The sequence below is a fragment of the Canis lupus genome, chromosome 16 (assembly GCF_011100685.1).
Source record: "Canis lupus familiaris isolate Mischka breed German Shepherd chromosome 16, alternate assembly UU_Cfam_GSD_1.0, whole genome shotgun sequence".
Classification (NCBI taxonomy): Eukaryota; Metazoa; Chordata; class Mammalia; order Carnivora; family Canidae; genus Canis; species Canis lupus.
In genome coordinates, this window is record NC_049237.1 from 43862409 (window position 1) to 43874213 (window position 11805).

At 39.3% G+C, this 11805-nt stretch overlaps 1 protein-coding gene across 1 annotated transcript in view; it reads right to left on the bottom strand.

Moving 5' to 3' along the window:
- The window catches only part of TRIML1 (tripartite motif family like 1), a 29843-nt gene extending 18091 nt beyond the window's left edge, over nucleotides 1-11752 (bottom strand). The window contains exons 1-4 of the mRNA XM_038560320.1: nucleotides 11553-11752; nucleotides 7831-7922; nucleotides 7097-7173; nucleotides 6423-6478 (exon numbers count right to left, since the gene is read on the bottom strand). Coding sequence (XP_038416248.1) covers nucleotides 6423-6478; nucleotides 7097-7127 — 87 coding nt within the window. The 5' untranslated portion in view covers nucleotides 7128-7173; nucleotides 7831-7922; nucleotides 11553-11752. The remainder of the gene's footprint in view (nucleotides 1-6422; nucleotides 6479-7096; nucleotides 7174-7830; nucleotides 7923-11552) is intronic.
- Between the last annotated feature and the right edge of the window lie 53 nt (nucleotides 11753-11805).

Sequence of the window (11805 nt, forward strand, 5' to 3'; positions counted from 1 at the left end):
TCTAAGTGCCTTTGAGGCATACTCTACCCCCAGCTTGTGTTCTATTGGAAAGCCCATAGGCAACACCATGTGAAAGTCTAATAAATGGTTTGGGAAGATTGAGACCAAGCAAACTAGACGATAGGGGGGAAAAAAACAAAGAATGTGTTTGTTCTGTACTTGATAATAGCTTTCCCTTCCAACTACCACTTTAAAGAAGAAATCAAGCTTCTGCTTAGCTGTTTGCCCAACAAGTACCTTAAAAATGAATCCAAGAGATCAATGAAAGCTACCTCAGCAGGCTACAGGGCATCTTCACTTTCCCTGCACCTCCTCTATTTCCTACCTTCTTAACTTCAGCTTCCTTGGGGGGAGCATTTCTAGACCTCCTTGGGTAACGAAATTCCTCCTTTCCTATAGAAGCCTCCCGGTCCTTGTAGCTCTCCTTTGGAGCCTTCGTGTTGCAGTTTATTATTTTCTTTAATTGTCTATCTCTTGCATTAGACTGTAATTTCCTTATGTCCATGTTTTTTCAAACTTTTGTCCAGACACGCTGACAGAAAGGCTTTTGATATGGGTGCTTCATAAGCTGTGTGTCCCAACTTTGCCAGGTGAAGGTATTCAGAGTCATTATTTTTTTAATTGTGGTTATCATTCAATAAACTGAGAGCAATGCATACACTAGACAAACTAACCCGTGACAGTAAGAAAATGCTTTCTTACACCATTGTATTGTAACAATTTCATGTATATGGAGCAGATAATTAAATAATTCGATCAAAAAAATGGCTGGATGAGAAGTGCAGCTTTCATCTGTAGGTTACAATTCTTTGTAAGACTCCCTTTGAAGAATTGTCACTTCTTAAACTGGACAACCATTGCTAAGAATTATGTACTTGTTACTAGTTGTAAGATTGAGACCTGCTGCTAACTTCAACCAGCATAGATTTTACAATTGACTAATAATCAAATAAGAAATCTTTTTATAAATGGGTGAGAAGTAAAAGCTGTTACCAAAGGAAAAAAAAAAGTTATGAGAATCTTAATATCTGTAGGAGACTTGTCAATAAGAGATATTTCTGCAGAAACTGGTTAGAGGATAAAGCTGCTGAAACCAATAGCAATTCACTCATTTTACTGAACATGTTAAGAAATTCAAGGAACTTTTAGGTGAACAGATAAAGTAGGGTGAATCCTTAGAAAATAAGAAATTAAGTCCTCTGACCTTTTGGTTCAGGGGAGGTTACTCCCCTCTAGGGGAAGTATAAATTTTACTGATCATGGAAAAAAAAAAAAAAATCCCAACTAAGAAAAAATCCTAACTAAGAATTCTTTTTCCAGGTTAAAATCTGTCAAAGCTATTTTAGGTTTGTTTTTGAGGCTATCATTGTGATCTAATAAAACCTTGTTAAAACAGAATTCTTAATGTGTTCCTCATATCCAACATAAGCTGTAGAAGTCTCTTGAAAAATCCATTTCTAACCCTATTTCTCAGGCACCAAGTGGCAGTACACAGTGTCTCTATTAGTTTTATCTTGCTGTGTAACGAATTACCACAAATTTAGCAGCTTGAAAACACCCATTTATGAGCTCACAATTCTGTATGTCAGAAATCCAGCAAGCCATGGCTGGGTCCTCTCTTCAGGATCTCACTAGGTTGAAATTAAGGCGTTAGCAGGGACGTGCTCTCACCTGAAGTTCAAGATCTTGTTCCAAGCACATTTAGATTGTGGGCAGAATTCCATTCCTTGCTGTTGTAAGACTGAGGACCCCATTTTCTTATCAGGTGAGAGTGGCTCTCAGTTCCTAGAGGCCATTCTTAGATCAGTGACACATGTGCCTCATCTGTCTCCTAAGCCACACATCCCTCATGTAGAATCTTTCTCCCCATCAAGAGCCCGCCCCTATTTACTGGCTTACGTGATTAATTCAGACCCATTTAGGGTAGGCTCCTTCTCAGGGTCTGCTGATTTGGGGCCCCAATTACATGTGCAAAAATCCAGAGGAGTGTTTGAAAACCTGGGAGGTGAGGGGGGAATGGGTGAGAATCTTAGGGGCCAACTCAGAGTTCTTTCTACCACAGTGTCCATTTTGTATTGTTTCAGGCAGGATTTATTGAGGAGCCCAGTGAGGGAAGGGAATAAGGAAAAAATATTTTATTTGCATTGTCTAAACACAGTAACTCTATCTTTGTTCACAGACAACCCTTTTAAGATTACTAACTTTCCCAAGTTGGTTTTGAATCTTGACTTTACCACAAAGACAGTTAGGATGGATGAAAATTTTCAGGAGAGGTTCAGCAGTGGTGCAATTGGGCTATCTCAACAAGAACATAGGTAGTTCTGTCATTTTACTGCTTCTCCAAGATTGGAGCAATTAAGAAAGATCGAAGCTTATTCACATAGGACTAAGATCAAATGGAACTGTTCATGACATATAGGACCTAGATATAAATAGTGTTTTCTTTTCCTACTCTCTCTTTCTAGAACTGCCAGTTTTCAGAGAATTGTTTGGGTTTGCAGCTTACCAATATATTCTAGTCCTTTCTTAAAGCCAAGTGGTTTAAAAAGCACAGATGATCTGAGTTTTTCACCACTTTTCCTTGCCTAAGCTCCTCCTAGCATCCCTCTCTGGCAAGGGCAAATACTGAAGTCCTGTCTCATGCCCCTGGAGCTGACTGTAAGATCTGGTCTTTCACACTGGAGAAAATTCTTTGTCTGAGTCTCTGAAATGATGGGCATAAATGGCAAGTTTCACACATATTTTCTTGTAGTTCTTACATAGAGGTCTTTCCCCCCTAGCTTCCACCTTTCTTCCCTAGCTTCATCTCCTATACCCCAGCACTTCCCCTAAAAGTATACAAAAATAAAGATAACCAGAATGATCACCCTAAGTCCCATATCAAGCCATTTGTGCTGGGTCTTCCAGATCTTAACTTTGGCACAATCGATGTATTAAAGGAACCCTCAGCTCTTGATGAAGGATAATTGGAAGAAAGGCAGGCAGGGACGAGCACCCACCCCTCAAGAGTAAACCACTCTTAAGAGATTTTACACCGTCCTGGAAGGAGCCCTCTACCGTTTCCCTTGTGATAGATAGCAAAAAGTTGATTGAATGACAGGCTCATGGAAGGTTAATCAGAATAAAACAGTGGCCAACAAGCTCATAAAAGCCCCTAGATTTACAGGGCATCTGGGTGTCTAAGTTGGTTAAGCATCTGCCTTCAGCTCAGATCATGATCCCAGGGTCCTGGGATTGAGCCTCAAATTGGGTGCCCTGCTCAGTGGAGGGTTTGTTTCTCCCTCTCACTCTCCCCCTTCTTCCCACTTGTATGTTCTCTCCTCTCTCAAATAAAGAAATAAAAATCTTAAAAAAAAAAAAAAAAGAATCCTAGACTTTGAAACCCCATGGCAACCTTCTCAGATCCCCTCCCTCTTGGGAGCATTGTTCAATAAACTTTGCTGTGTTTCCCATCACTCTTCTTCTGGTTTACCTCTTCATTCTTCAAAATGGCATGACCAAGAACCAAGGGCACTAAAGAAGAAATCCTGTAACACTAGGAGTAACAGGAAAAAACTAATGGCAGGTTAAGTAAGGTAGAAGTTCTTTTTACTCATCTACTATGTGGAAGGCACTATGGATTCAGAGACCTAGACTCCTATTTATTGTTTCTCTGACATGTATAGCTTTTCCCTTATAGGATATTTGACCCAAGATAGCTGCTAGAGCTCCTGCTATTATGTTCACCAGGCTCTGGTCAAGTCTATTTATAAGGTTGCCTTTTACTTAAAGCCAATAGTTTGGACAATCCTTTATAGCATTTGATGTCAGTCTTTTAACAAGTATACTTCCAGGTCCTGAAAGATGCCCTAGTTATCAGATGACTTTAAGGCATGGAACAGACTTTTTGAGTCCTTGTTTTATTTGAAGGCTTAAAGATGCATATCTAGTAGTGATAATATGCATGTACATCTTAATATCTTGATATGGGGATATTATTGAAAAAAAAATATTTCCTTCCTGAGTAGGGACAAGATAGAGACCAGTGGTTCTCTATCTTGAGCTTTTCTATCTTGAAGTTCTAAGATAAGCATCTCATTAATAAAAACACTAAGTGCCTCAATATAAATTAGTTACCCTATTGTGTACTAAAAGAAATTTAAGGGGCATAAAAATGCTCTATTTCTCATTTCCCTATAACTCCTCTGGACCTCCTCTACCACCTCAGTTGCACATTCCTTTTATAAGAAGGCAATGTTCTTGACTTGAGGAAAGAAAGGATATTCCTGCAGAGAGAAATTTCTTGTTACCACCTTGCTCTTGTGTTTCATACAACTTCTCATATAATGCACACATGTAAACAAAAGACAGTCATAATGATTCTCATTTTGCAAGTGATATTCAGTATTCAGTGGCATGATGAAGGTCATGGCAATGAAGTGGCACAGCCAGAACCGAAATCTACTTTAGTCTGACTTCATCAGTTAGACATGACACTCTTCTCAATGTGTGGCTTTTGGCAAAAATCCGACCTTCATTTGCTCAGGGTCCTAACTGACCCCAGCTATGGCCAGGCCCATTTGTTTTGTTGAAGATATTCTGTGGTTAGAGCAGAGAGGGCTGGTCCCTGTGTTGAACTAGAAGAGGTAAAGGTGACCTCTTCATCTTACCTAGGAGGACTATCTTCCTTTCCAGGAGTAAAAAACTGATAGGTTGGGTTTAGATAAGCACTGATCCACAACAGAAAGGCAACTGTACTATCAAAGCAGTTTGCCATGGGGCAGCCCGGGTAGCTCAGTGGTTTAGTGTGTGATCCTGGAGACCTGGGATGGAGTCCCCTGTATGGAATGGAGCCTGACTCTCCCTCTGCCTATGTCTCTGCCTCTCTCTCTCTCTCTCTCACTCTGTGTCTCTCATGAATAAAATTATGTCTTTAAAAAAAATAAGTAATTTTTTAAAAAAGAAGTTTGCCATGAATGTGTCTTCTTAAGTAATATTTTAAGAAAATAGTTGAATGGAGACTTCTGGACCTTTTGGAAGCAGGTCAATGAAAGCTAAGCCCTTGCTTCTGACAGAACCGCCTTGGAAAAGAAGGCAGAGAGCAGCTAGCCCTATCTGAAGAATAACAATGAAATGGCTGATCATGAAGCATATCTCCATTCCTTTCTGAAATGGGATGAGGTGGGTCTACTGCAGCAGAATGAGCCCAGAAGTAACTAATAATAACTTGTTTGGCACCAGTCATATTTGTCCTCCCCAGAAGCTAAGCATATGATACTTGGGGCCCGTGCTGAGGGAACCAGTGGCTAACAAATGTGAAAGGACTGAAATAAGTTGCAAGGACCATGACTCAATCATTTTATTCTCTGACAATGGAGAAAAAAATAATTTTTTAAAGATTTTTATTTATTTATTCATGAAAGACACACAGAGAGAGGCAGGCTCCCTACAGGGAGCCTGATGCAGAACTCCATCCCAGGACCCTGGGATCATGATCTCAGCCAAAGGCAGATACTCAACCACTGAGCCACCCAGGTGCCCTCTCAATTTTTTTTTTTTTTTTTTTTTTTAATCAAGAGCATGCCTGTGTAAAAAGTTAACACGTGAAATGATCTGTGCTCTCTATAATGTTGTTACCCTAGGCCTCCAGAAGAATCTTGTGATAAACTGTAATGCAAACTTGAGGCATTTTCTCTTTTAAACTGGCAAAGTACTTGATTAACGCTTAATAAAGGTAATGAAGTATCATGAAATTTGGCATCAGACAGTCTGTGACTCAAACCCTAGATCTGTAATTTTCTGTTAGGAGTACTTTGGGTCAATTACTTAACCTCTGAATCATCAGCTTTATCAGCTGTAAAATGTGTTCTGATACCACCTGTCTCACAGGACTGTGTGATATATAAATGTATAAAAATTGCTTAGTCCACTATATAACACAATTACTAGAATTAAGTTGAAATATTCTTCTAGAATTAATTACTCATTGCTTAAAAATCTAAAATAGGCTTTAAGAGACTATAAGATGTGAGAATTTTGCTTGATGTTTTGCCTTCTGATGTGAAGACTATGAAGGGTTCCTGTCAAAATGAAATCTTATGAATTATGAAGCTTGGGATCATGAGAATAAATGACAGAGTAATTGGTAAAATCTTCACAGTAGTTGGCTGCTTCAAAGCTTGGAAAAGACTGGGGAGAAAAAAGAGTAAAAAGGAGGTTGTTCTGGCTGAGAAGGAGAGGGGCACAGAAAAATGAGTGTGGTGTATCTGAAAGAGCCTAGGGAATCTGGATTTAGGAGAGGGAGTGTGTAGGAGTGTTGAGATAAAGGGAAAAGATGTATTTAAAATTCTATAGGGTAGAGCAAGGTTTTGGAAAATCAGATAGCAAATGGTGGAATTTCTCATTGTCTTGTCAGCAGATTAAAAAAAAGAAAAAAAAATCACCGTAGTTTGATTAGCAGGAAGTTGACTGGTGTGGTGAAAATCTTCCAGAGGCAGAACTGTAAAATTTAGGAAGTTGTTCAGATTTCCTCTCCCATGAGGCCAACTATGAACCATTGGATTGTCCCCTGACCTCCCGTCTGTGACACATTCCTCAAGCTGTTATTTCTGTTCTTGACTTTTCTATCCACAGTTAATGTCATGATCACTTCCTTCAGTAAATATTGAAAACTAACAATGAATTTAGGTATTATTCTCTAACGAAAATACTTAATGATTTAAGATAAAATGGTATGGCTAAAGGGAAAACACAATGAGATTCTAGGGTAATGCCTTGTAGAAGGATTTCTTCCTGTGAAATTACATATATAGTTAATTTAAAAGGGGTGGGGGCTATTATATAGCAGGTACCGTTTAAGACCTTAGAGATAGAACAAAATATTGACCCACCCAAAGAGGTTAAACCTCCCAGCCAAGGTCACTGGCTATTCAGCATTTTCTAGAAGCTCATTAAAATGTAAATTAAGACTCCACCCAGATCTATCAAGTCAGACTAGGGGTGGAGCCCAGAAATCTAATTCAATAAACTCAAATGATTCTAATGCTCACTGAAATTTGATAACTGCTATCCCAGATTTATTATGTGGATAGAATTTGAAACTTCACAGATTTCCTACCTGATGGTGATTGAGGAGGACCAGAGAGCATCTGAACAGATGAAAGCCCTTGGGTCACCACTATTCTGGCTTTTTCCCTGAAGGGAAATAATCAAGATTACAAAAAAAGGTGAGCTTTTCTCTGAAGACCATTTTCTTGCTCATGGTTTTCTTTAAATGTTTAGACTTGATCTTAACGTTTATGGAAACTTTAATGTGTATATGCAATGTAACCGAATAAAAGAATAAATGAGAAAGCCAGATCAGAGAAAAAAAAATGAAATGAAGAAAAATGAGATAAGTGTTGGTAACCGTTTAGCACATAGTCAACATTCGAGAAAGACAAATTGTTCTCCAGCTTTTCTTTCTCTTGTTTTCTGTAAAAAATAATCTCTATTCTCTCTGTTCTCTGATTTCCCTTTAACTATGTGATGATTTGATTTAAAACATTTCTTAAAAAATATTTGTTGAGCATCTAGAATGTCAGGTGCAGATACATCTAAGGAACTCTGTAATTTCTTGTGGATGGAGAGTGAGCAACAAATACATTTGTTCATACATAAAATTAGATATGGAAGAAAACGAGAGAGGATATGAATGGTGGGAGGGTATTTCCATTTGGGTACTTCTAAAAGGGCCTCTCTAAAGTGGCATTTGAGCTGAGAACTGAAGAGAAGAAAAAAGGAACTAGAATTATAAAAATATGAGAAAAGCATTGCCAAGTTTAAAGAGCACAGATGAATTTATTATCATACCTGGAATGGACAATGGCCAGGGGAAGCTGGAGGTGACATTATATGTAAGTAGGGAGATCACAGAGGAATTGGTCAGCCACTTGGATTTTATCCTAAATGTAATGGATAAAAAAGTTGTTAGAAACCTTAATTTAGGTTTAAAATAGTACTCTGGTTGAACCAAGGAGATGGAAGTGCGAGTGGGGGAGGGCTGAACATAGACTAGTTGAGCTGTTCTAAAGGAACACATTTTAAAGTGAGCTGGGGAAAGGAAGGTATTGTTTGAAACTCTGAATACTGTTTTGGATATGGGAATATGGGGCACTTATTTGACATTTAATTGCAAATGAGTTGGAAGTCTTGTATTTAGGTAGAAGATTAAATTGGAGGAAGTGATTTTTGGATAGGTGATCATCTGCAGAGACAACTGGAAATAGAATAAGGGATCAGAATTGACCCTTGAAGCACCCCAAAACATAGAGGTACAAAAGGATGTGAGGTCAAAAAGGGATGCTGAGAAGCAGACCAGTAAAGTGGGAGGGGTATCAGATCTCTAATCTTGATAGCAAAGAGAAGGAAATGTTCCAAGGAGAGGGTCATGGTCAACTTTATTAACTGCTGCTGAGAAAGTCAAGTAAGATAAAGCCAGGAGCAGCTGCTGAATTGTAAACGTGTTCATTTTACAACCGATCAGTCTTTTCAGTTGAGTTGTCTAGGACATGTTCAGGCAAAACACGGGAAACTACAAAGAAGGTTGAAGACTCAACTGGCAAAAAAAGGAAATTGGAGCAAATTCAAAGTGGATGGCAAGTAGAGAGAAAATATTTGCTATTTGTGTATTAACAAGGGAGTGATATTTTCAATGTATAAATATCTCTTAAAGGGAAAAACCTAGTGAAAGAAAATGAGTAAAAGGCTGAAACATGGTTCACAGAAAAAGAAATAAAAATGGTTCTTTAGCATATGAAAATAAAATGTAGGGGCTCCTGGGTGACACAGTCAGTTAAGCAGCCAACACTTGATTTTGGTCATGATCTCTGGGGTCAAGATATCGAGGTCCATGGTGGAAAGCGCAGATTTGGCTTGAGATTCTTTCTCTCTCAGTCTGCCCCTCCTGCTGCTGCTCAGACTCACACACTCTTTCTCTAAAATAAGTAAATAAATCTTAAAAAAAAAAAAAAAAAAAAAAGTGAACTGAACGTATGTAAAAATACCATTTCTCACCTACCAAGTGGGCAAAAAGTTTGACATCTTTCTCATATGTTGCTTGGAATGCAAAATTGTGCAACCTTGTGGTTGGGACTCCAGCAAAATGTGCCAAAATTATAGATTAGGTATATTTTCATCAGGAATCCCATTTCTAAGGAATATACCCTTTAATACAAGAGTTCCTGAACTTTGGTCTTTTGTGCTTTGCACTCAAATTATTGATGAAGACCCCAAAAAACATTTGTGTGTTGCACCAATCTGTAGTCACTGTATTTAGAAATTAAAACTGAGTTTTTAAAAACATGTGTTAATTTATTAAAAGTAAACATAACATTTTTTTAATGAGGAATCCCCTCTGAGCAGTTACTAAAAAGAATGGCCTGGTTTTACAATTTTGGAAATCTCTAATTTTTGGTTCATCAGATAGCTATTACTATCTGCTCCAGCATTTAATCTATTGCAATGCTATTTTACTTAAAATATATGAAGAGCATCTGTCCTCACACAAGTACATTGTTAAAAAAGGAGAACATATTCTAATAGCCTTTCTCCAATAATTGTGACTTTTCTTCCTGAAGTCATCAATGAATGTTTCCTTATATTAAAATCCATTGGTGTATCTTATACTCTGCATCCACATTTTACCCTTGCATAATCTTATAACATCATGTGTTGGTCTTTCAGAAAATATTGGTTCACTGAGTTTTCAGACTTTCCAAATGTTGACATATTTCAATATTCAATATCCAAGCCACATTTGTTAATATCACCACCGATTTTATCAGAAAAGAAGCTATCAAAGTCTTGGGGAGCTGTCAAGCTTACAATAGTGGATACAAGTTTTCCAAAGCCAGAATTTTATCATTGACAAGATGCTCAGTTGGTTTCCTTGAAATGACGAGGTCACTCTGTTAGTGTTATCTTCCAAATTGCTACAATCCTGAATAACCACATTTGTCTCATTTGTTCTTTCAACAAAAAATGTGCTATGAAAAAACATGGCTAGTATGGTGTATAATTCAGTTAATAGAAAGTGTGTTTTCTCTGGATAACCACTGTAATCCCGTATGCATCCTAAGTGCTTTATGCATAATTTTCCATTTTGTCACCCAGAACGGTAACTAAATCCTGTACTCCAAAGTTGAATTGTCTTGCTTCATCAAGAAATTAAGAATACCCCTAAGTAGAAAAAAAATTTGCAAGTGTGTAGAAATTGAAAAATACAATACATGACAACAGTTGGTATTACTTCCTTGACTAATGGTAAGATGCCAACGGTTTTATCTATCAGTGTAAATGTCAGTAAAAAAAAAAAAAAGTGAATCAGGTCTTGGGAACTGCATTTTGAAAACTGCTGCTTTAGTATCCTAACAAATAAAGTCATCCTATATATACAATTAATTAGCTTCAGAATCATAAAATGTTGCATATTCCTAAAAATAAGGTGTGAAAGGGGCAGCAGGTGTAGTCGGAGGCCGGGTTTCAGGGGTAGTGAGAGCATGAGGGGGGCGAGAAGCTAGTGAATCCACAAAGGCAAGTCTGGGGGTCCTGAGGCCTGCCAGGGTCATGTGCTTCCGGAGACACTGTCTGAGGAGCTGGTCAATGAGATGGAACCGGGAACAAACGGAAATAGGAATGAGGAGATACATAGATGCTATTAGTACTCCGTGCTGTGGTGTGAATGGCCGCTGCGGCAACAGCTGGAGATGGGATTAGAAAGAACGAGGGCAAGGCCAATTCACTGGGGGAACAGTTTCCCCAATTCCCCTTTTAAGATAATTACAGTGTTTCTGGAGAAGAGAGATTTTATTTTTTTATTTTTTTATTTTTTTTTGCTCAAGGGTTATCGGGATTGTCGGGAAATGGGGATGCAGGAGATTAAGGATGCCTTGTTCTGTTTCTCTAATTTGGAAAAAAAAAAAAAAAGGAAGAAGAAAAAGAGAAGGCAGTTTCCCGTTAGTATTTTTGGAAGTGTTTTTTTTTTTTTTAATATATTTTATTTATTTATTCATGAGAGAGAGAGAGAGAGAGGCAAGAGACACAGGCAGAGGGAGAAGCAGGCCCCATGCAGGGAGCCCGACGTGGGACTCGCTCCCGGGACTCCAGGATCACGCCCTGGGCCGAAGGCAGGCTCTAGACCTCTGAGCCACCTGGGCTGCCCTTTGGAAAGTTTTTATTTGGGGGGGTTGCCTTTATATATTTTTAACCGATTATCTTTTTTTTTTTTTTTTTTTTCCGATCATCTTTATTCACGGGCCTACTCTCAGTCAACACGTGCCCTGGGCTGTGCGCACCACACTCCCGAGTCGCCCCCACCTGAGGGGCTGCACCCTAACAGGAGCTGGAAAATGGACGCCTCCTTAGACTTGGCCCCCGGGTGCCGCTCCCCCTTAAGGAGGCACTGGAGAGCGGCCGGCATATAATGGTCGGTGCAAGCCCCCAGAGAGGGCGTGCGTCCTTAAATGCTTAAGGCCTGGCTTTGCCTCCCTTGAGGTCCCGGATGTGCCTCCCAAGCTTATCCTTTAAGGGAGTACCTTTCCTTCTTTCTTTTTTTCTTTTCCTGTCTTTTTCCTTTTTTCAACGCCTTATAGGAAAATGGTGTGCTGTGTGCTCACTCGTGACCATATTCTCCGCCATTGGCTCTAAATTCTCAGGAAACTTGAGAGCCCCTCCAGTCTGCGGCTGAGCACCTGGTGGCTGCGGACCTGCCAGTCGGGGTGGGCGTCAGGGGTCAGGGGTCAGGGGTCGGGGGTCGGGGGTGGGGGGGCGGAAAGCGCCCACCTGCTC